This window comes from Schistocerca serialis, chromosome 8, assembly GCF_023864345.2.
Source record: "Schistocerca serialis cubense isolate TAMUIC-IGC-003099 chromosome 8, iqSchSeri2.2, whole genome shotgun sequence".
Taxonomy (NCBI): Eukaryota; Metazoa; Arthropoda; class Insecta; order Orthoptera; family Acrididae; genus Schistocerca; species Schistocerca serialis.
This window is the reverse complement of record NC_064645.1, coordinates 455,453,409-455,478,705: the sequence shown is the minus strand read 5'-3', so window position 1 is coordinate 455,478,705 and position 25,297 is coordinate 455,453,409. Positions and strand designations below refer to the sequence as shown.

Genomic DNA, 25,297 nt, shown 5'->3' with positions numbered 1-25,297 from the left:
CTTGGGATTCTGCACTGGATCTATTAAAAACACGATGAATGCAGAACTCATCAGCACAGGAACATCAGGCACACTGTACGGTTGAACAGAGTAGCACCAGAACATCCCAGGACAACCAAAATGGAAACGGACCACAAACAGTGCCTGTGGGAGCAGACCACAGGCAGAGTGGGAAGACAGAGGGTATAAATTATGGACAAACTCCATCCAATGATCACACTAATGTAGCACCTAATGAGGGTGACAGGTCACATAAACACAACATCAGACAAGGAAGATAACATCTGGCTGTACACCCGACAACTCAAGAAAGTCCCATCATATGCAACTGAAACAGACAATCAGAAAATGAGGATGTAGGCAGAAAGGATGCAATAGGGATACTGCTCTGCAAGGTACATGTTTATTTAGTGATTTACGGTACATGAAGCTGTTTGAGTCTATTAACATGGATAACAATTTGCATCTTCAACAGATGCTACACAACACTTGACCACTGGATTCAGAAGTAGTTTCTATATAAAACTAATTTTTATTTATATGTTCTTTGTCATATTTCCTCATTTGAAGAGTTTACTGAAGAATCAATAACATTAACTGCTGCTCTTTTGTGTACAGTCTTGGCTGACTTATCTCATGTGGAACTTCACCTTACGCCTTTTTAAGTTCTCTATCATCTTCATTCTCACTTTCCATGCAAACATTACTCTCTCTCTCTCTCTCTCTCTCTCTCTCTCTCTCTCTCTCTCTCACACACACACACACACACACACACACACACACACACACACACATTCTCTCTCTCATTCCAAGGAGATGTGTGTTTATAATATCTGGATAATATTCAGCAAATAATACTGTTTATTTAAAATACACTGTTCTTATAATATTAAATTAGATTTCCCATTTCTCGTTCCTCTACTGATTCCCAAGTTCCATTTTCAAAGGAACTCTCCATACTGTTGCGGATCCTCTAACATTTCCAATGGCAACCATGTAAGTACTGGAAAATTCAAACATATATGTTTTACACTCATTTTATAACACTAAATGATTGTATACTTAATATTCATAACATCAAACTGCTAGAAATATAAAGAAAAATGATTCATGTGTTTAACATTATCTGTTTGTTGGGTGTATGATAATAACTGCCATATTTTATTAGTAGTAACTGGTGATAGTATTCAGTTACGTAAAATGTACTTCACATACTACATCACTGTGTTTCAAGAGACAATGCCCTCCCAGGTTGTCAACCTGGTATAGTTGCATGTATGATGAGATTCACAAAGACAGAAGTGGATAATTTTAATGTAAGACAGGACCCATAATCTAATATGTTTTATTGCTTGTGAGAGAATTCTCTCTTGAAACATTTTCTATAATGTGTCATACATTTAAAGTGAAACAATGGAAATTCCTGGATTGAATAACTACAATACGGAAAGGATAGACTGTTACTCACCACACAGAGGAGGCACTGAGTCTTAGACAGGCACAATGAAAACGACTGTTGAACTATTAGGCTTTTAGGCAAGTCCTTCTTTCGAAATGGAAAACATGCAAACTTAACTTACTCACACATGGCCTCTGTCTCCAGGCACTGGAATGTGTGGGTGTGTTTTCTATTTTAGAAGAAGAATTTTGTTCAAAAGCTTAATATTTTATCAGTATTTTGCATTGTGTCAGTCTGCAGCTCAACGCCTTCTCTATGTGGAGAGTAGGAATATATCCTTTCCATGCATTTAAAGTTGTTGAACGCTATGAATTGTTATTGATTACTGTTTAGCCAGTTCTAGTTTTAAATACTGTACTGCAGATGGCTTGCAACTTGCATTACAATAAAATACATGTGACATGTCCAGCTTCAACTGTAAGCCTTGTCTTTGTACTCCAAGTCTGTTCATTTCATACGTTCCCCATAAATTTTTTTTTGTGTGATTCTTTGGTGTACATTGTAACTCTGATCATTCATTTGGATGCACATAATTAAATTCTAGTTGTCTTTATTAGATGAAAGAAACTTCAGTCACTGGTAGCATTCATGCAAAATCTTATCCCTGGCATGTAATACATGAAATAAACCTTACGTGCTTCATGTTACAAATTTTTACATGTATTACTAATCTGACAGTGCACAAAATCGCTTTTCATTCCAAAAGTACCTTTGATGGTACTGAACTTCCAAGTCTTGTCTCCTACTACTAATATCGCTCATTTTCTAACTTTTTCACTCTAGAGGGGGGTTCTCGACCTCTGCATCCAGTGCTTTGTATCAATGTTCTTAGCCCTGAACACATCTTATTAATTGTTCCAGGATTCCCTCCATCCCATGCCTGTAGGTTATAAATACACAGTTTCAGAATAAATTTTTATAAAAGATGTCTCATTTCTCATTAACAAGCCAACAATACTGCTAAATATAGCTGCAGCAGTATGTTTCTCATTTTATCAGCTCCCTACCCTTCATTTGAAGCAACAGTGTCATCAGTTCTCCATTTATATTTACTTTTTCTGTAAAGACAAAGGATAGACTGCACTCACCAAATAGTGGAACTGTTGAGTCAGACAGCCACAACAAAATGACTGCTAAACAAGTTGTTTCTTTTTGTTGTGCCTTTCCACTATATGATGAGTAGCAATCAATCCTTTTCACAATACTGTTATTATTCCATCCTGGATTTTCCACTGTTTAATTTTCCTGTAAGAATGTTACCAAGCCCCATGTTTGTATTTTTAAGACACAGCACTAATAAATTCTTGTAATTTTTATTCAGATTTCCTTAGTGGAATATTTTTTGTTTCTCTGATGTCATCCTTCCTTCAAACACTGCGCATGACAGGAGCAACATCTTCTTGGACCGACTGAGGACTGAAGATATAAGATAACAACTAGATATAAAAACCGCAATGACAGAAGAGATTTTTTAAAAAAAGAAGAAGAGGAATGGTATGACCACATCAACAGGATGCCACCTTTAGCACTTGCTATGGCAAGCATTACATTTCAACCAAACTGGAAAATGGGATATAGGATGGCCAACAAAAAGGTGACTACTGACTACAGTTTTGTGTAATTCCTTTGGTTTTGGAATGGGACAACACTAATTCCTTGAAGTGGAAGAAGAAGAAGAAGCATCCGAGGAAATGATTTTCTGACACTGACAATAAGGAAATGGAAGTCACTACTCACTTCAAATACAAACACATTAAACACATTTTTTTACTTACGCGATATCAAACATGTGGCATGAAACTGAAAGGAAAATTGGGTGGGATACATATAGCCAGTTCTACATAATAAATACATATTTTCTATCAATAACATTATTAACTTTATGCCTCTCTCAGTTTTTAACTTTCTGATTTCCTCTCTTGAAAGAGAAATAATCAGTTCTACATAACATACTGAATACTTTACCTTTGGGGATGAGAGCTGACACAAGAGATGGGATACAACCCATTTAGCTTTGGAGCAGCTATTTTATCGCAGTTGAGCACGTTGATGATTTCAAGTGAGGTTCCCCAAACTGCAATCAAATTGTCTTCAGTAGGCCACCAAGTCAACGACACTCCAATGCCTCTAGTATGTACACACTGCATTGGAGCATTCTGAAAGAAGATTCACATACATAATGTAGAAGAAGTGTCATAAATGACAATTCTAGATTAAACAGATTTATTTAGTCTGTTCCATGAAACAGTGAAATACTTCTATGACAGAGTAGTCACAAAAATACACTTTGAGATTTGTGTATTGTTCCATGTCTATAAGACAGCTGAAAGATGAATGGTAACCAAATACCTATCTTCTGGAATATCTTTAACCCCATCCCTCCTCCACCTCAAAAGATTGAAATTCAGGAAAGCAAAAATTATGCAGCACATATGGAAAGACTTTCTCCCAGAGTTATGATTTTTTCCTCCTCTTCTCCCAACACCTTCTTCATGTTATCACTAGTAGTAATTATAATAAATGGAACAAAGGAAAGATGAGGGTTTTAAGATACTGGAAATTAAAACAAATTGTACAGACAATTCTATTTTGCCCTTGGCTGTTATACAATCACTGCCATTTATATTATATGATCAGCTGATTTTGGCAATTTGCCAGATTCTTATGCTTCACCTATCACTGTAATTTCATACGGGCACACTGTGTGGGTATTTACAAATGTGTTACTGTCATTTTAATATGTAACCACTATCACAGAAGGCACATGTGTGAACAACGTTCCATACTCATTGAGTGGGAGCACCATTCCATTCTTATCAATGATTTAAAATGACATATGACATTAACGAGTATGAAATGTTCACTTGATAAAGTAAATGACAGAGTGTATAACAGCCAAAGTGGAATGTGGAACTGTCTTTATAAATTTGTGGCTGTGGAACTCGACATGAAAAAGGTATTAAAGTGTAAAGTATGGATTATACTGCCTGATGTAGGGCAGCACAAAGAGATAACGGATTAGGAGATAAAAAATATTACAAGATAAATGTAACATAGGATAAAAATGATAATTGATATTATTTTGTTGTTTGGAATAGCATGCATGGCACCACTATCATCAGTCCAAAAATAAAAATGTACATAATTTCACAGTTAATTAAAATGAATAAAAAAGTGATCAATATATGTAAAAGAAGAGAAAGGCAACGACTAACTTATAGAAAATAGTGAACACTAGTTTCAAGTTCTTACTTTTTTTCTAGTAGGAGAACATAAATTCACACACAATCACACAGGCACCCTGAATGGACGTGCTTGTGGTAGCAATGAGACTGATAATTGAATATTGATTACTGAAAGTAGTTGCCTAGGTAGATAGAGGTAGGGAGTGAATAGTGAAGGATGCACAGGGCAATGAAGTGGTACTAGGGTAATGTGAGGCAGTTCTTTCACCATATGTGCAGCCGCTGAGTCAACAAGATGTAAGGACTACAGAGGATAGTGCACATAAGGGATTAAGAGAGGGAGAGGGGGAGGAGAGGAAAGGAAGGTGGTGATGACAGGTGAGACAGGGACGGGGGGGGGGGGGGGAGTAAGGGAGAGGGATAGAAAACAGGAAGAGGGGTAGGGGGAGAGAGAGAGGGAAATGGGAGGGAGGGAGGGAGGGAGAGAGGGAGGGAGGGAGAGAGAGAGAGAGAAGGCAGAAAGACGTGCATTTCTTCCCAAAAGACATCATTATTTACAGTCCACTTCTAATTATTTGAAGATTTTATCATGACACTCGTGAATGCTCCATCCTCATCATAACTTTCAATGACATCTTGGAAGGTAGGAGACGAGGTACTGGCAGAAGTAAAGCTATGAGTACCGGGCGTGAGTCGTGCTTCGGTAGCTCAGATGGTAGAGCACTTGCCCGCGAAAGGCAAAGGTCCCGAGTTCGAGTCTTGGTCGGGCACACAGTTTTAATCTGCGAGGAAGTTTCATATCAGCGCACACTCCACTGCAGAGTGAAAATCTCATTCTGGAAACATCCCCCAGGCTGTGGCTGAGCCATGTCTCCGCAATATCCTTTCTTTCAGGAGTGCTAGTTCTGCAGGTTCGCTTCTGTAAAGTTTGGAAGGTAGGAGACGAGGTACTGGCAGAAGTAAAGCTGTGAGTACCAGGCGTGAGTCGTGCTTTGGTAGCTCAAATGGTAGAGCACTTGCCCGCGAAAGGCAAAGGTCCCGAGTTCGAGTCTCGGTCGGGCACACAGTTTTAATCTGCCAGGAAGTTTCATATCAGCGCACACTCTGCTGCAGAGTGAAAATCTCATTCTACATTTATATGCATTGTCAACAAACAAATTTGCTCATTTGAAGCTGCAGATTTTGGTAGGGCTCATTCATTCTGTTCAGATGTGTTTCTCTCTTCTGTTTTCTTGTTTCTGTACAATTCCCAATCATCATTAGGTCTGAGTATATGGAATGTGTTCTCAGGTATGTGAGTGGCTTGAAGACTTCTTATGTAACAGAGCTCAGTATGTTGCCCTGGACGTTGGAGACAAAGGGACTGTCAAGAGTGCCTCAGGAAAGTGTTATAGAATGCTCTTGTTCTCTATAAACCTAAACCATCTGACAAATGGAGTAAGCAGCGATCTGCGATCGTTTGCTGATGACGCTGCAGAGTACAGGAAAGTGTCGTCTTTGAGTGATTTTCTGAGGATGTGACAACGAAATCAATCCATTTTTGATAAAGTAATACCACTGGATAGATAAAAAATCTCTTCACCAAGCAGTGACAGAGAGACACATAAAAGAAGGCTATAATTAGGCAAGCTTTTGGAGTCAGTGGCACCTTCTTCACACGGAAGGGTTGAAGCGGAGGGAAGAGAGGTTAAGTAAAAGAACTGGAGAGATCTAGAAAAAGGGGTAGATTTTGGAAAAGTTATGAAGGAGTATGAAGATAAGACAAGAGAAATCAGGGCTCACATGGAAGTGTATAGATAGTCATTTTTTCCCCACTCCTGTTGCAAGTAGAATAGGAAAGGGAATGACTGGCACAATTCAAGATACCCTCAGCGATGCACTATATGGTAGCTTGCAGAGTATATATGTGGGTGCATATCATCTGAACTGTCATCAAGAATAAGTTCAGCACAGTCAAGTGCTTTACAACTGTAACTCTTCAGGCTTTCCCGGCGAGATCTTGACATATGGAAAAATCGGGTCTACTGCCGGAGACAACACATTACAAGTAGCGCCAGGCGGGCGCGGACGGCAAAGAGAGCACCCAGCACCCTCTGGGCATAAATACTGGACAAGATCCTCCAACACGGCAGTCTCAGGTAGCACCTGAAGAAGGCAATGAGTTACGTGGCCGAAATATTGTGCCAGAGTGACACAAACATCCGGCAGTAGACCCGATTTTTCCACATGCTTTACAACTCTTTCTGTTCTTAGACAGTTTGCCTTCTTTGGACATTTTGTTGGTACCAGGCTGTGGCTGACCCACAGCAGGGCATTGTTGATTTTCATTTGCAGTTTGTCCAACGACATTTAGTTGCATTTCAACCAAATCCTAATGGGAGACACTTCTTCCTGCAGATACACTAACGTTTTTCTTCCTTATAAGCCTTGGATTTATGCTTCATGCCTCTCTTGTACACTCCAGAGCTTCTAAGAGAGGTAATAGGTAATGGCTTAACTTGTCTGCTGGCTAGCTTTTCAAGTAAAGGTTCAACATCACATGGACGAATTCTGCATTATTGGAAGTCAGTTTCTAGACTTTTCTTAAAGTGAGGATGCAGATTCTCAATGACGTATGTCAATGAGGAAGGAAAATACTGTTTTGTTTTACATGTCTTTGATTTAGTTTGTAGTTTATGGTCCACCTTTGAATATTACAATGCAATGCAGCTTTACATCAAGTGAAGATATAATTTATTATTGCTTCCAGAAACTAGTTATTTACTATCATTTCTAAGAGTTGAGCATAAATTTACCGAATTCAATAATCACAGTAACTATGTTGCATGTAGCTATTGCTGCCCACTGGTAATGCCTTGAATAAGCCTGGTTGTTGTTGCTAAGCACTGATGCTGAGCAGCAATTGACAGTATGCAGTCAGCCGGGAGAGCTGTGTTGCTTGAGCCACACAGTTGGGTTGAGAATAACTATGAGTCAGCAACGTTTGGTTAAAGTTGATAATCTGTTTAATATATGACAACTCGCACCACATTATTTCATTTGAGAGTTTCAGAGTGGAATGATAGAAGTTGTATAGTGGCATGAAGAATATTAATTAATTGTGAATGCTTCATAGGATTTGCTGTGTTGTGTTTTCGACAATAAATAGAACCGTTCGTGACCTCCGAACAGTAACTGTTCTTCAAGTACCTGTCATTATTCACTTCCTCAAAGCATCAATCATTAGATTATATCTGTCTCTTAATAAATGGAGTTGAAAGAGGCAGCAGAATTAACATAATTACAGCACTGCCACCGCTGTCTATTATACATGGGCAATGGTGAAAAGGATGTCGCATCCCGCAATGATCTTCAGATCCAGAGTCTGATTGCCACGCCAAAGTGTGGTGAGTGAATTTAGACATTTTTAGTGGTGCCTTGATTTCCTAACAATGTTGAACAGGAAAAGTATTATAGACAGTGAATAATTAATTTCATTATAAATTGCTGAAATTAATGAAGAGAACAGCATTACCCAGAACAATGTTGATATGGATTTTGTCAATGAAATGGAGTTAATTAGCAGAATTCAAAATGTAGATGCAGTAAGAAAATGCAAATTTACATTTAAATGTAGATGTTGAAACATGTGAAGCAGGAATACATAATAATAGTGTTGAGGTTGCAGGAAGGACGGATGCACTACTGCAGTTTGTACAATAAATTATTTTCCATGTACGATTACAATCAGCATGAGTAGTCAATGTGTAACTTTCGTCAGAAACAATGGGAACATAATAGTTATCTTGACAATCCTGTTAGCAATGATGATTTGATCATAATTTTGATAAAGCTTCTATCATGTAAAGTAAGAAAACAGTTAGCATCACAAACATTTGATGATTATGATGAGTTATTAAGAGTTATAGATCATTTGGAAGAGACTGACAACAAAGGAACATCAGTGGGATTGGAGCAAAATTTGATTCATTGTAATAAACATTTACAGCATCATGATGCACTGCAGCACGATAATTTTGGACGTCCAACATGGAATCAATAAAATAATAATCAACAGTAGTACATGATGAAATGCGAAGAGATAGATGTTCATGAAACTGTGTATCAATGATGATCAGTTTAGAAATGGTGAGAGGAGGGAAAATGAGTTTGGCTGACGGAATCAATGGGTAGTGTTTGATGGAAGATTTTAGGATCATTCGCTACTCCAAGATATGGATGACAGAAACTGATAACATGTGCAATCATTGTTAAACTAAAATTAGTTTCAGATGAGGCTCGCTCTGGAACGTATGGACAGCTTAATGGGACAGATGGGACAATACAAATGATAAAATACAAAAATGAAGATATTAGGACTGACATACTGAGAGAAGATGTGCAAGTTGTTAATGAGGTGTTGAATTCATTGATTGAACGACTAATGACCTCAGCAGTTGAGTCCCATAGTGCTCAGAGCCATTGATTGAACTTGGTGTAAACGGCCAGAAAATTACAGCACTTTTAGGTTTAATTGCAACAAGAGGGCACAGAGTTCATGCTGTCATTAAGTGTAAATTAGGTGTAAGACTTTAGATAGATAGTTTGACATGTTGTATTGATTCTTGATTCTTTGGTTGTGGATTGGATGTTTGGTAATGACTGGCTGGCAGAAATAAGATGTAATATTGACTATGGAAGAGGCTGTTTAAGTACCTGTTACAGGAATGAAGAATTGGAGGTTAATTTCATCAGGTTCGTCGGAGAAAAGGTAGAAGTGTCTGCTGTGTTAGGAATTAGAATTACTGAGAAGACAGTGATGATGGAATTGAAGTACTAGTATATAAAAAAGATGATGGGTCTGTAGCGGTTCCACCTGCTTTATCTACGTTGTCCTCGGTGTCAATGTACTGCGTTGCTACACTGGCTGAAAGATGGGGTTTGTAATTTGGAAACTGACACGATAAATAATGTAGCCGACAAATGCACAGTTGTGTTTCACTATCATTGACTTTATGTTCACAACCCTCCTATAATACACAGTTATATATGGCCAGCGCACTATTATTTAACTTTCGATAAGCCTCATTAATAGTTTGCAGGCGAACCTCCACATACTGCTGCAATAGTTCACTATTGAACATCTACAAGCAGTAAAAACATAACCACATAATTCACAGTTCTTGAAGAATAAACAGGCACATATGGAGCAGACACTGTCATTGTTTTTACATACGGTCTAATTGTTTAACACTTATTCCACAGTTAAGTTGAAGCATTGCTGTTGTTCTAACCAGCAGAGGTTACTCGTCTGAAGCTCGGCTGTGGATTGACTGTCTTGTGATCAAAAAATGGGCTCTTCTATATCTTTGCAATAATAGGTACTGAAACTACACACCGTTCGAAGTTTAATTTACAGAAATTACAATTAAAACTTATCTCATTAAATTAACTGAATACATAAAAAAAACTGGTTCTTTTTAACAGTTTCTTCTACTATGAGGGTTAAGCCAAATTATATGTTTAAATCATGAAATTAACAAATATAAGTACGCAAACAATACTTTGGACAAACTGTTAATTACTTTGGAAATGATTAAGGACTTGCTTTGCTAACATGTTGTCAAATAGAGCTAAACACATTCTTTAAGATTACTAGTATTTCATCTTCCAAATGCTTACAATTAGTACAGAATTTATATTTGAATATAACAGAGGGAAACATTCCACGTGGGAAAAATACATCTAAAAACAAAGATGATGTAACTTACCAAACGAAAGCGTTGGCATGTTGATAGACACACCTATCAATATGCCAACGCTTTCGTTTGGTAAGTTACATCATCTTTGTTTTTAGATATAGAATTTACAGGGTTATTACAAATGATTGAAGCGATTTCACAGCTCTACAATAACTTTATTATTTGAGATATTTTCACAATGCTTTGCACACACATACAAAAACTAAAAAAGTTTTTTTAGGCATTCACAAATATTCGATATGTGCCCCTTTAGTGATTCGGTAGACATCAAGCCGATAATCAAGTTCCTCCCACACTCGGCACAGCATGTACCCATCAACGAGTTCGAAAGCATCGTTGATGCGAGCTCGCAGTTCTGGCACGTTCCTTGGTAGAGGAGGTTTAAACACTGAATCTTTCACATAACCCCACAGAAAGAAATCGCATGGGGTTAAGTCGGGAGAACGTGGAGGCCATGACATGAATTGCTGATCATAATCTCCACCACGACCGATCCATCGGTTTTCCAATCTCCTGTTTAAGAAATGCCGAACATCATGATGGAAGTGCGGTGGAGCACCATCCTGTTGAAAGATGAAGTCGGCGCTGTCGGTCTCCAGTTGTGGCATGAGCCAATTTTCCAGCATGTCCAGATACACGTGTCCTGTAACGTTTTTTTCGCAGAAGAAAAAGGGGCCGTAAACTTTAAACCGTGAGATTGCACAAAACACGTTAACTTTTGGTGAATTGCAAATTTGCTGCACGAATGCGTGAGGATTCTCTACCGCCCAGATTCGCACATTGTGTCTGTTCACTTCACCATTAAGAAAAAATGTTGCTTCATCACTGAAAACAAGTTTCGCACTGAACGCATCCTCTTCCATGAGCTGTTGCAACCGCGCCGAAAATTCAAAGTGTCTGACTTTGTCATCGGGTGTCAGGGCTTGTAGCAATTGTAAACGGTAAGGCTTCTGCTTTAGCCTTTTCCGTAAGATTTTCCAAACCGTCGGCTGTGGTACGTTTAGCTCCCTGCTTGCTTTATTCGTCGACTTCCGCGGGCTACGCGTGAAACTTGCCCGCACGCGTTCAACCGTTTCTTCGCTCACTGCAGGCCAACCGGTTGATTTCCCCTTACAGAGGCATCCAGAAGCTTTAAACTGCGCATACCATCACCGAATGGAGTTAGCATTGGTGGATCTTTGTTGAACTTCGTCCTGAAGTGTCGTTACACTGTTATGACTGACTGATGTGAGTGCATTTCAAGCACGACACACGCTTTCTCGGCTCCTGTCGCCATTTTGTCTCACTGCGCTCTTGAGCGCTCTGGCGGCAGAAACCTGATGTGCGGCTTCAGCCGAACAAAACTTTATGAGTTTTTCTACGTATCTGTAGTGTGTCGTGACCATATGTCAATGAATGGAGCTACAGTGAATTTATGAAATCGCTTCAATCATTTGTAATAACCCTGTATATTTGTTTATACGTCAACAATAGAATTTAAGTTACAAAACAATTACTAATTTCGCCCTATAACAAAAGATACCAACTAGGAATAGTCAAAATAAATTAGAAAATCAATTACATACATAAAATGAAGCATGAAATTAGATCTGGTGTTATATTCTATAAAACTGAGGGCCAACCTTTCTCTTTTATGAAAATGCAGATTATATTCATGTATACTAATGTTAAATTGTTAAAAGTAACAAAATGAATTTTAAGGAAGCAGATGGCAAAACGAGGGGAATTAAAAGCATCCCAGCTTGCTTCATCACAGGTCCACGGAAAAAATGAGAGGAGATTCAGCATGTCACATGAAAGATTCAAGAGAAAACAGATGATTTGAGTAACTGGCTCTTTTCCTGCAGAGACGAATCACGAGAAGTTTTACTTATGCATGCTGAAGACTCTTCAAGTAAACCAAGACTAGTGAAGGAATGTTAATGTCAGATTAAAGTATGTCTGAATGAACCACTTAAAATCAAATCATATTCAATGCCATTAGCTAGAAGAGAAGCTCCAGAGAAGGAGATTAAATGCATGATAAATCGTGACATAATTGAGAGGTCATATAGCGAATATAGGAATCCAATATTTCCACTAATTAAGAAGGATGGGTTGGTCAGACTTGCTCTGGATTCTTGAACTATTAATTGCATTATTGTACCCCAGCAGGATAGCCTGAGAATATTGAAGAGATTTTTCAGAAGTTTGATAGTACTTGTTACCTTAGTATCCTGGACATGACAAGTAACTCTTGGCAGCTGGAACTGGAGGGGAGAAGCCAAAATTCACTGCGCTCTTCTACAATAGACTGTGTTATCACTTCAAAAAAATGTCATTCAGTTTAAACATTTTGCCAGCAGCATTTGTTAGAGCTTTGAAAGAGATTCTTGGAAAACAACTTTTAGGATGTGACGATGTTTTGATTGCATGTCAATCGTGGGAAGAGCACATACACACACTAAGTAAAGTTCTGTATACATTTAAATCAGCTGGAGCCATACTCATTTTGCAAAAGCTGGAGTTCATGCAGAAGAAGATGCAATTTTTGCGACAAGTTATCTCGTTAGCAGGGATTGAAACAGATTTACAGCAATTAGAAGCAGTTCAAAATTTTTAATTGCCAGCTTGTAAGAAGCAACTTCAATCTTTTCTTGGTTTTTGTGGATATTACTACTGATATATGAAAGATCATTGTCTATTATCACCTACATTGGTGTTGTTAATAAAGAAGAATTGAGTTTGGACATGGGGGACCTAGCTAGAAGAAGCATTTGATGTACTGAAACAACTTTCAGAAGTTCCACTATTACACCTACCAGACCTTAATGAACCATTTCATCTAGGGCTGGATGCTACCGAATTTGGATTTGGTGTTCATCGGTATCAAATAGTTAATGAAGAAGGTGAAACAGTATCATACAGCTGCATTCGCAAATCATGTTTTGATAATGTGGGAAAGTAAAAATGCAGTGACTGAGCAAGAAGCACTCATGATAATTTGGGGCTTTGAAAGGCTTTGCTATTTTCTGTTTGATTGACACACCATTGTAAGGACAGACAATAGGGCATTATTTTTCCTTCTTCGCAGTAAATTATTGCATAATCATCTTGTCAGATGGGCCTTTGCTCTTTAGGAGTACAGTTTTGAGACATAATACATACCAGGTGAAAGAAATGTGGTACCTGAGGCTTTGTCATGTCTTCCAGAAAATTTGAAACATGTTTGCATTGAGACATCATGTGTAAAACGATATCAAAATTAATTTCATGAGAGGAGTGGAAAATCCAAAATTGGTTGGTGTTTATATAACATAAAAACAGAGCAAGAGGCAGATGAGATATTAAAAATGGTAAAGGCAATGTATTCAGATGAAACAGAGATTAAAATTTGACACTATTACTTAATTCATAACAATATCTCGTACCAAAGAACAGATTTGAATTCAGACTCATGGACCTTTGTATATCACAGTAAATGATTGATGTTCTGATGAAATATATATACTACAGTTTTGCACATTTTGATCTGAAGGAATATTTACAGCAACTTCAAAAACAAGTGATATTCAACAATAAGTCTCAGTTAGTGCAACTGATTATTAAAGAATGTGACTTACGCCAGTGTATCAAAGTGTCTACAATGCAGCATAAAGAATTCAAGCACAATATTCTGCCAAAAAAAGTAGGTGAGATCACTTGTTTACATCTTTTTGAACCTCTTTGCAAGTCTTGTGGGAATTTCATGCAAATCTTGGTGGTTGTGGAATAATTTTCAAAATTTAACAATATACGGAAAGGTTAGATTGCTACTCACTGTAAAGATGACATGCTGGGCTGCAGACAGGCACAATGAAAAGACATTACCTTTCAGCCAATGCCTTTTTCAGAAAAGGAAACACACACATTCATTCACACAAATACGCACACCTCAGGCACACATGACTGCAATCTTCGGCAGCTCTATTAAGTGTGCGTGAGGTGTGTGCTTGTTTGTGTAAATGAATGTGTGTGGGTTTCCTTTTCTGAATAAGGCTTTGGCTAAAAGCTAATGTTTAAGTGTCTTTCTGTTGTGCCTGATTGCAACTCACTGTGTCATCTCTATAGTGAGTAGTAAGCTATCTTTTCCTTATACTGATTTATTCCAACGTGGTGTTTCCAATGTTTTATTTTCAAGATTTGTTCGCTTCCTTCCACTGTGAAAAGCTAATAGTAACATTAAAGAATGGAAATCCAGGATGGAATCTAACAACATTATGAAAAGGATAGTTGCTACTCTCACCATATAGTGGAGATGACGAACTGCAGATAGACACGACAAAAAGATTGTCACAAAATGAGCTTTCGGCCAACAAGGCCTTTGTCAAAAATAGACAAAACACACACACACACACACACACACACACACACACACACACACACACACACACATGCAAATGCAGCTCACAACACACAACCATAGTCTCTGGAAGCTGGAGCCAGACTAAGAAAAGCGGTGTATGATAGGAGAGGCAACAGGGTGGGAGAAAGAAAGAGACTAGGATGGGGAGGGGTAGGAACAACAGGGTAAGGGTGCAGGGATGAGGTGGAGAGAGGGTAGGGCAGCTAGGTGCAGTTGCAAGGCTAGACGGTGTGCAGGGAAGAGAGGGTGGGGACGGGGGTTAGCGGAAAAGGAGAAAAGTAAAAGGACTGTGTGTGTTAGTGGAATAGAGGGCTGTGTAGTGCTGGAATGGGAACAGGGAAGGGGTAATGACTAATGAATGTTGGGCCAGGGGGATTATGGGAATGTAGGATATATTGCAAGGAGAGTTCCCATCTGCACTGTTCAGAAAAGGTGGTGTTGGTGGGAGGAATACAGATGGCACAGGCTGTAAAGTAGTAAATGAAATGAAGAACGTCGTGTTGGGTGGTGTACTCATCAACAGAGTGCTCCATTTGTTCTCAGCTACAGTTTATCAGTGGCCATCCATGCGGACAGACAACTTGTTGGTTGTCATGCCCACGCAGAATGCAGCACAGTGGTTGCAGCTTAGCTCGTAGATCACACGACTGCTTTCACAGGTAGCCCTGCCTTTGATGGGATATGTGGCTTGTGGCCAGACTGGAATAGGTGGTGGTGGGAGGATGTATGGGACAGGTCTTGTGCCTAGGTCTATTACAGGGATATGAGCCAAAAGGCAAGGGTTTGGGAGCAGGGGTTGTGTAGGGATGGACAAGGATATTGTGTAGGTTTGGTGGTTGGCAGAATACCATTGCGTGTTTGGGGGGGGGGGGGGGGGGGGCGGTTGGAAGGATAGTGGGTAAGATATTTCTCATTTCAAGGCATGATGAGAGGTATTCAAAAGCCTGGTGGAGAATGTAATTCTGTTCTCCAGTCCAGGGTGATACTGAGTCACTAGGGGAATGCTCCTCTGTGGCCAGAGAATGGGACTTGGGAGGTGGTGGGTGACTAAAAGATAAGGCATGGGAGATCTACTTTTGTACAAATTCTCTCTCTTTGATCTCTTTGTGACTTCATGCCAATTTCAGTTGGTTTTCACCTTTCACTATCGACATACTCTCTCAGATTTCATCTTGTTTCCCCTTATTTCATTCGTTTCATGACTTTTCTCATGCGTTTGTGTTTTTTTTTCCATTTTTTCAGATGTAATTCTAAGTTAGTTACGTATTTTTTACATTTTTTTCCACCATCATGATGATGATGACCGATTTGTAGGGCACTCAACTGCGCGGTCATCAATGCCTGCATGAATTCCAAATTTTACACAGTCCAGTTTTTTACTCAGTCCAATCTCGTCTCTGTCACAAATGATGATGATGAAATGATGAGGACAACACAAACACCCTGTCCCCGGCCACAACCTGGCTGGGAATCAAGCCTGGGACCCCATTATCCAGAGAGAGCAACACTAGTCACTAGACCATGAGCTGTAGATTTTACCACCACCATGGATCCTTGCTCCTTCAATCTGCATCAATACAGAAAAGTTTCCTTTTCCCTAGCCAGAACCCAGACCCACATACTATTCCTGCATTGTTGCTTCGCTCAGGGAATCCCCTCCAATGGCATTATCATCTAATTACCCAATTCTGGCTGTCATCCTTCCTTCCACAATGACCTGCATCTGTTCAGATTCTGCCAATCCTTAGCACTCACCAACATAGTCCTGCAAAACCATATCAATCAAACCCAAACCACCTTGCAATATCGTCTCTCCATTGGTAAAATTCTCCTGCTATGTAATCCCAAATTCCTGGATCCCGTAACACCCACTGAAACATTTGCCCTTCAGAAACTAGAGCAACAAGCACTACACCACCTTAAAAAACTCTCCTCCCTGCTCACCTCCTACTCCCGCCTCGGACTACCACTGTCCACCACCTCTACAACAACCTTCAAACCTCCCCCACATCCCCTCACAGCTGACAAACCCTGTCTCGCAGACCTACTACGTTTACCCCACCCTCCAAAACTCATTCCCACCACCAGACACAATCCAGAACGTAAACAGACCCAAAACACAGTCATGAATCTTTCCTCAGAAGGCCTTAGCCCTGCAGAAATATCAGTCCTTTCCAAAGGCCTCACTTTTTGCCCCACTCCCAAATTCAACCATGCATGACTCGTTAAAGGCCTTCTCTTTCTCCTGGTCCCTACAGTGGAAACACATTTTCGCCAACAATTCTACCAATCAGAATCAACCGGAAACCAATGTTGAACCCTACCTGATACACAGTTCACTCCTCCATCCCACCGTGCCCCCCCCCCCCCCCCTTATTGCCCTTGAATCACCCCCTATTAACTTTCCAGAATTTCCTAACCTCACACCTTGCCTTGCCATCATTCCCCAAATTCCTCAGAATGCTAATTAACATTACATTTGCAAAATGAAATGAAATTCACCAACTAAAAACTGATCCCGATCTCATAATTCTACCTGCTGAAAAAGGCTCCATCATTGTTGTCTTGAACCACAAGAATTACCTGGCAGGACTCCACCAGCTGTCAGGTTTCTCCACCTACAAACTCTGCCACAGTGACCCTGCTCCAGAACTCCAGTAGGATTTCAAGTCTCTCCTCAAATCCTTACACCCATCCCAGAACCTCACCCCCGATTCCATCTCTCTCCTCACCCCTGCCACTCCCCACACTCCTACCTTCTAAATGATTCCTAAAAACCATAAACCCAACCATCCAGGATGCCCCATTGTGCCTGGTTACCGTGGCCCCACTGAGAGAATCTCTGCTTCAGCCTTTTACCCGCAATGTACCCTCCAATATAAAAGACACCAACCATTTCCTCCACAGACTCTCCACAGTTCCTCTTCCTTTACCATACAGTGTGCTATTTGTCACTATTGATTCCACTTCCATTTATGCTAACATTCCTAATGCCCATGGCCTTACTGCTATTGAGCACTACATTGCCCAATGCCCAATGGATTCCAAACCAACAACCTCTTTCTAGTCACGACTGACTATATCCTCAACCACAACTACTTCTCCTTTGAAGGCATTACAGCTATCGGCACCCAATGGCACCATTCTACAACAACCTATTCACGAGCCATCTAGGGGAATCCTTCCTAAACACCCAGAATCCCAAATACCTCCCCTGGTTCACATTCACTGCTGTCATCTTCACAACCTGGATCGAGGGCGACGACAATTTATTCACATTCCTGCAGAACCTTAACACCGTCTCCCCCATTTGCTTCACCTGGCCTTACTCACCCAACTAGCCACCTTTCTCGATGTTAACCTCCACCTCAAAGATGGCTACATAAGTATTTCTCTCCATATCAAACCTACCAACCACCAGTAACACCTTCACTTCAACAGCTGCCACCCATTCCGGACCAAGAAGTCCCTCCCATACAGCCTAGCCACCCGTGGCTGTCACATCTGTAGTGATGAGCAGTCCCTCTTGAAATACACTGAGGGTCTCACTGAGGCCTTCACAGACTGTAATTTTACCCTCCCAAAACAGATCTCCTGTGCCTTAATTCTCCTGTCACCCACCATCCCCCAAAGGCCCAGCATCTGGTGGTATGACAGGTGGTGCCATATATCGGAAATGAGTGAAACGCCTCTACGTGCAAAGCAGACCTAGTTTATGGTAGAGAACTTGGTATTACTGATTAATTTATATAAGGAAATGGCTTATACTTGAGATCCCACCTGCAAATAGCTGTAAATGTGGAGCATTTCATCAGTCCCACATGATACAAACAGATCACGATCATGAGGTGAACACATAACACATGTTACAGCACCAATGTGATGCTGAAATGAACTAAGTACTGGATCTGTCAGTGGAATATCAGGATCAGATACTGAAAAGAAAGAGAGATTTTGATAAATACACAAAAAATAACAAGTTTCTTGTCGTGGACAAATTTGCAGCAGCTGTATATAAATTACATAGTTCAACAGAAAAACGCATTATGCAAGCTGCATATTCAGTTTTTTTAAATTTATCTTCTGCACCCAGATGTGTTCCACCTTACTTACAAGGCATCTTTAATGCGTGTCCTGAAATAATACATTAATTCTTCATTTACACATGCAGGTTATTGTCTGAACTTATAGATAACAGTTTTTAAACAGTTCCTCAAGGTTTTTATAATAAATGGAAAAGTCTGTTTACCTGTGGTGCGGCTGAAATGTATATTCTGGAACTAACACTTCCAGTCTTAACACTCTCAGTTCACTCAATGAGTCTACTCAACCCCACCTGATTCCAGGTGCAATCAATGTGGAGCACTCTGATAATCACAGTATTACCCCAGCAGATCAATCTACCACCAGTAGTACCGGTGCAATTGGTCTTTTGAATTCTGGGATGGCCAGGTTAAAATGCAATGTGATTCAACACAGGAAGATGGATTCCTCTGACCAACTTAAAACCAAAAAAATACATTTTTTGCAACACTTAATATGCAAACACTTTTGCAACCAAGTAAACTTCATAAATTGGGAGATATATTACAAGAACAGAAGATTCAAATTTTGGCACTTCAAGAAACTTGAATGATGGACACCACCACCATGGATTTTGACAATTATCATCTTTTTAAAAGTCAAACTGATAAAAGAATACCTAACAATGCATTACATTGGGGAGTTGCTTTTGCAGTCTCCAAAAATATTTTAAATTCAGTAATGGAAGCAAAACTCATTAATAATACACTAATGACAATTGCTCTTAAATGAGCAAATAAAGCATACACTTCAAGTAATGCCCATATGACAATCAATGAGGATAACTGTAAAGAACCTGAAGTAATTAATGAAGCTTGGGAAACATTAGAAATCTTATTCTTAAAAATTCCCCCAAACCATTAAATTTATTGGGTGATTTTAATGCTCGATTCGGTAAAGACAAAAAATATAAGAAAGCGGTGGGTGGATTTCTTATGCTTAAATTGACAAATCACAATGATCAAAGATTTATTGAAATGTGCTAAAATTTTAACCTTAAAATCATGTCAACACATTTTTAAAAGAACCCTTCTAAAAAAAAACTTGACAGGTACCCAATACATTTATTAGGGAATTTCATATTGATCATGTAGCAATTTCACACCCTAACTACAAAGAAATTTGAAATGTCCAAGTTTAAAATAACCCTAGCTCTAACAAGCAAATTTGACAATGTGGATAGTGAAACAGCATTCAAAAATTGGAGTAATAACAACACTGAAATTACGTACACCACCACACTGAAATTACATACACCACCTTTCTAACTGTAAGAAAATAAACATCCAAATTAACCAGAAAGACTAAAAGAAACTACGAAAATGCCCATCTTTTAGAAACTGAAAAAGACTTCCAAAAGAACAATACAAGAAACTACATTTATACTCCGCAAGCCACCCAACGGTGTGTGGCGGAGGGCACTTTACGTGCCACTGTCATTACCTCCCTTTCCTGCTCCAGTCGCGTATGGTTCCCAGGAACAACGACTGTCTGAAAGCCTCCATGCGCGCTCTAATCTCTCTAATTTTACATTCGTGATCTCCTCGGGAGGTATAAGTAGGGGGAAGCAATATATTCGACACCTCATCCAGAAACGCACCCTCTCGAAACCTGGAGAGCAAGCTACATCGCGATGCAGAGCGCCTCTCTTGCAGAGTCTGCCACTTGAGTTTGTTAAACATCTCCGTAACGCTATCACGGTTACCAAATAACCCTGTGACGAAATGCGCTGCTCTTCTTTGGATCTTCTCTATCTCCTCCATCAACCCGATCTGGTACGGATCCCACACTGATGAGCAATACTCAAGTATAGGTCGAACGAGTGTTTTGTAAGCCACCTCCTTTGTTGATGGACTACATTTTCTAAGGACTCTCCCAATGAATCTCAATCTGGTACCCGCCTTACCAACAATTAATTTTATATGATCATTCCACTTCAAATCGTTCCGCATGCATACTCCCAGATATTTTACAGAAGTAACTGCTACCAGTGTTTGTTCCGCTATCATATGATCATACAATAAAGGATCCTTCTTTCTATGTATTCGCAATACATTACATTTGTCTATGTTAAGGGTCAGTTGCCACTCCCTGCACCAAGTGCCTATCCGCTGCAGATCTTCCTGCATTTCGCTACAATTTTCTAATGCTGCAACTTCTCTGTATACTACAGCATCATCCGCGAAAAGCCGCATGGGACTTCCGACACTATCTACTAGGTCATTTATATATATTGTGAAAAGCAATGGTCCCATAACACTCCCCTGTGGCACGCCAGAGGTTACTTTAACGTCTGTAGACATCTCTCCATTGATAACAACATGCTGTGTTCTGTTTGCTAAAAACTCTTCAATCCAGCCACACAGCTGGTCTGATATTCCGTAGGCTCTTACTTTGTTTATCAGGCGACAGTGTGGAACTGTATCGAACGCCTTCCGGAAGTCAAGGAAAATAGCATCTACCTGGGAGCCTGTATCTAATATTTTCTGGGTCTCATGAACAAATAAAGCGAGTTGTGTCTCACACGATCGCTGTTTCCGGAATCCATGTTGATTCCTACATAGTAGATTCTGGGTTTTCAAAAACGACATGATACTCGAGCAAAAAACATGTTCTAAAATTCTACAACAGATCGACGTCAGAGATATAGGTCTATAGTTTTGCACATCTGCTCGACGACCCTTCTTGAAGACTGGGAATACCTGTGCTCTTTTCCAATCATTTGGAACCTTCTGTTCCTCTAGAGACTTGCGGTACACGGCTGTTAGAAGGGGGGCAAGTTCTTTCGCGTACTCTGTATAGAATCGAATTGGTATCCCGTCAGGTCCAGTGGACTTTCCTCTGTTGAGTGATTCCAGTTGCTTTTCTATTCCTTGGACACTTATTTCGATGTCAGCCATTTTTTCGTTTGTGCGAGGATTCAGAGAAGGAACTGCAGTGCGGTCTTCCTCTGTGAAACAGCTTTGGAAAAAGGTGTTTAGTATTTCAGCTTTACGCGCTTCATCCTCTGTTTCAATGCCATCATCATCCCAGAGTGTCTGGATATGCTGTTTCGAGCCACTTACTGATTTAACGTACGACCAGAACTTCCTAGGATTTTCTGTCAAGTCAGTACATAGAATTTTACTTTCGAATTTACTGAACGCTTCACGCATAGTCCTCCTTACGCTAACTTTGCCATCGTTTAGCTTCTGTTTGTCTGAGAGGTGTTGGCTGTGTTTAAACTTAGAGTGAAGCTCTCTTTGCTTTCACAGTAGTTTCCTAACTTTGTTGTTGTACCACGGCGGGTTTTTCCCGTCCCTCACAGTTTTACTCGGCACGTACCTGTCTAAAACGTCATTTTCCGATTGCCTTGAACTTTTTCCATAAACACTCAACATTGTCAGTGTCGGAACAGAAATTTTCGTTTTGATCTGTTAGGTAGTCTGAAATCTGCCTTCTATTACTCTTGCTAAACAGATAAACCTTCCTCCCTTTTTTTATATTCCTACTAACTTCCATATTCAGGGATGCTGCAACGGCCTCATGATCACTGATTCCCTGTTCTGTACATACAGAGTCGAAAAGTTTGGGTCTGTTTGTTATCAGTAGGTCCAAGATGTTATCTCCACGAGTCGGTTCTCTGTTTAATTGCTTGAGGTAATTTTCGGATAGTGCACTCAGTATAATGTCACTCGATGCTCTGTCCCTACCACCCGTCCTAAACATCTGAGTGTCCCAGTCTATATCTGGTAAATTGAAATCTCCACCTAAGACTATAACATGTTGAGGGAATTTATGTGAAATGTATTCCAGATTTTCTCTCAGTTGTTCTGCCACTAATGCTGCTGAGTCGGGAGGTCGGTAAAAGGAGCCCATTATTAACCTAGCTCGGTTGTTGAGTGTAACCTCAACCCATAATAATTCACAGGAACTATCCACTTCTATTTCACTACAGGATAAACTACTACTAACAGCGACGAACACTCCACCACCGGTTGCATGCAATCTATCCTTTCTAAACACCGTCTGTACCTTTGTAAAAATTTCGGCAGAATTTATCTCTGGCTTCAACCAGCTTTCTGTACCTATAACGATTTCGGCTTCGGTGCTTTCTATCAGCGCTTGAAGTTCCGGTACTTTACCAACGCAGCTTCGACAGTTTGCAATTACAATACTGATTGCTGCTTGGTCCCCGCATGTCCGGACTTTGCCCTGCACCCGTTGAGGCTCTTGCCCTTTCTGTACTTGCCCAAGGCCATCTAACCTAAAAAACCGCCCAGCCCACGCCACACAACCCCTGCTACCCGTGTAGCCGCTTGTTGCGTGTAGTGGACTTCTGACCTATCCAGCGGAACCCGAAACCCCACCACCCTATGGCGCAAGTCGAGGAATCTGCAGCCCACACGGTCGCAGAACCATCTCAGCCTCTGATCCAGACACTCCACTCGGCTCTGTACCAAAGGTCTGCAGTCAGTCCTGTCGACGATGCTGCAGATGGTGAGCTCTGCTTTCATCCCGCTAGCGAGACTGGCAGTCTTCACCAAATCAGATAGCCGCCAGAAGCCAGAGAGGATTTCCTCGGATCCATAGCGACACACATCATTGGTGCCGACATGAGCAACCACCTGCAGATGGGTGCACCCTGTACCCTTCATGGCATGCGGAAGGACCCTTTCCACATCTGGAATGACTCCCCCCGGTATGCACACAGAGTGCACATTGGTTTTCTTCCCCTCTCTTGCTGCCATATCCCTAAGGGGCCCCATTACGGGCCTGACGTTGGAGCTCCCAACTACCAGTAAGCCCACCCTCTGCGACCGCCCGGATCTTGCAGACTGAGGGGCGACCTCTGGAACAGGACAAGCAGCCATGTCAGGCCGAAGATCAGTATCAGCCTGAGCCAGAGCCTGAAACCGGTTCGTCAGACAAACTGGAGAGGCCTTCCGTTCAGCCCTCCGGAATGTCTTTCGCCCCCTGCCACACCTTGAGACGACCTCCCACTCTACCACAGGTGAGGGATTAGCCTCAATGCGGGCAGTATTCCGGGCAACCACAGTCGTAGTCCGATCGGGGGATGCGTGGGACGAGCTGGCCGTCCCCGTCAAACCCCCATCCAGAACCCCACAGTGATGCCCATTGGCAACAGCCTCAAGCTGTATGACCGAAGCCAACACTGCCTGAAGCTGGGAGCGAAGGGATGCCAACTCAGCCTGCATCCGAACACACCAGTTGCAGTCCCTATCCATGCTAAAAACTGTTGTGCAAAGAACGTCTGAACTAATCTATAGAGAGCGCAAACAAATCGACACAAAATTTAAATGGTTATTAAAATACAAGATTGCCTAATAAATGCAGTAATGCTGCTACTTGCGCACTGCTGACACACTGCTCGGCGGCGGAAGGAGACTACGCGATTTTACACTATTCAGGTACTAAAACGTGATGCTACAACTCTCAAATACTATAATACGCCAGAAATTTATGAATTAGACAATGCAAGTACCAAAAACACGCAAAGAAATTAAGAATTAAACTATGTAACAAATGAGTGAGCTAGGAGTATACAACTTGCTGCTGCAGCTGCTTATCCAACGACGGCAGGGAGCACTTTTATAAGACATTCAAAACAAAAATAACTAGCTACCAACCTCAAAGTCCTTGCTTAAAAAATGAAAATGGCAGTTTGGCTCTTAACAACCAGGAAAATTGTAAGGTAATTGATAATAATTTTGAAAAACTCTTAAACTGTCTAGAACCAGTGAATAAATTCCAACCACAGCAAACTAATAACACCACCCATAACTCTAAAGAACCCGATGAAATCGAAATAGCTAAGCAACTTATGAGACTTAACAACAATCAAGCATCTGGAAAAGGTGGTATAATTGCAGAACTACTAACACTATAAAAAGATCACCCAACTAATAGGACTTATTTGGCAAACAGAGAAATACCCGAAGGACTGGAAAACTGCCCTAATTCATCCATTGCATAGCAAAGGGGATAGAACTGATGTTACCTAATAATTACCGAGGAATCTCTCTTCTCCCGGTCACATACAAAAATCTCTCAATGTTTACTTGACTGAGCCCAAGAACAGTTAGAAGCTAAAATTGGTGAGTACCAAGCAGACTTAAATCAAACAGATTCTGCCTGGCGCAAATTCTGAATTGGGCACCAAAGAATTTCTAGTAACAATATTGTATGTACATTTGTGGATTTTTAAAAAGGCCTACAACTGAGTTGATCATGAATCTCTTTCCAAAATTTTAAAGGATAAGGGACTAGATAATAGAACTCTAATACTGATTACGCAAACGTTAGACTGACACTAGCTCTACAGTTAAATTCATGGGAAAAATTTCTGAACTATTTAATATGAAGACTGGTGTTAGGCAGGGAGATGTACTCTCCCCATTAATGTTCAGCTGTGTTTTGAAAAAGGTAACTACAGAATGGTGAG

The 25,297-nt window shown here is 40.5% G+C and overlaps 1 protein-coding gene across 1 annotated transcript in view; it reads right to left on the bottom strand.

Moving 5' to 3' along the window:
* Positions 1-838: 838 nt before the first annotated feature.
* The window catches only part of LOC126416488 (cytoplasmic dynein 2 intermediate chain 2-like), a 93,568-nt gene continuing 69,109 nt past the window's right edge, over positions 839-25,297 (bottom strand). The window contains exons 8-10 of the mRNA XM_050084225.1: positions 18,550-18,704; positions 3,425-3,615; positions 839-1,003 (exon numbers count right to left, since the gene is read on the bottom strand). Coding sequence (XP_049940182.1) covers positions 919-1,003; positions 3,425-3,615; positions 18,550-18,704 — 431 coding nt within the window. The 3' untranslated portion in view covers positions 839-918. The remainder of the gene's footprint in view (positions 1,004-3,424; positions 3,616-18,549; positions 18,705-25,297) is intronic.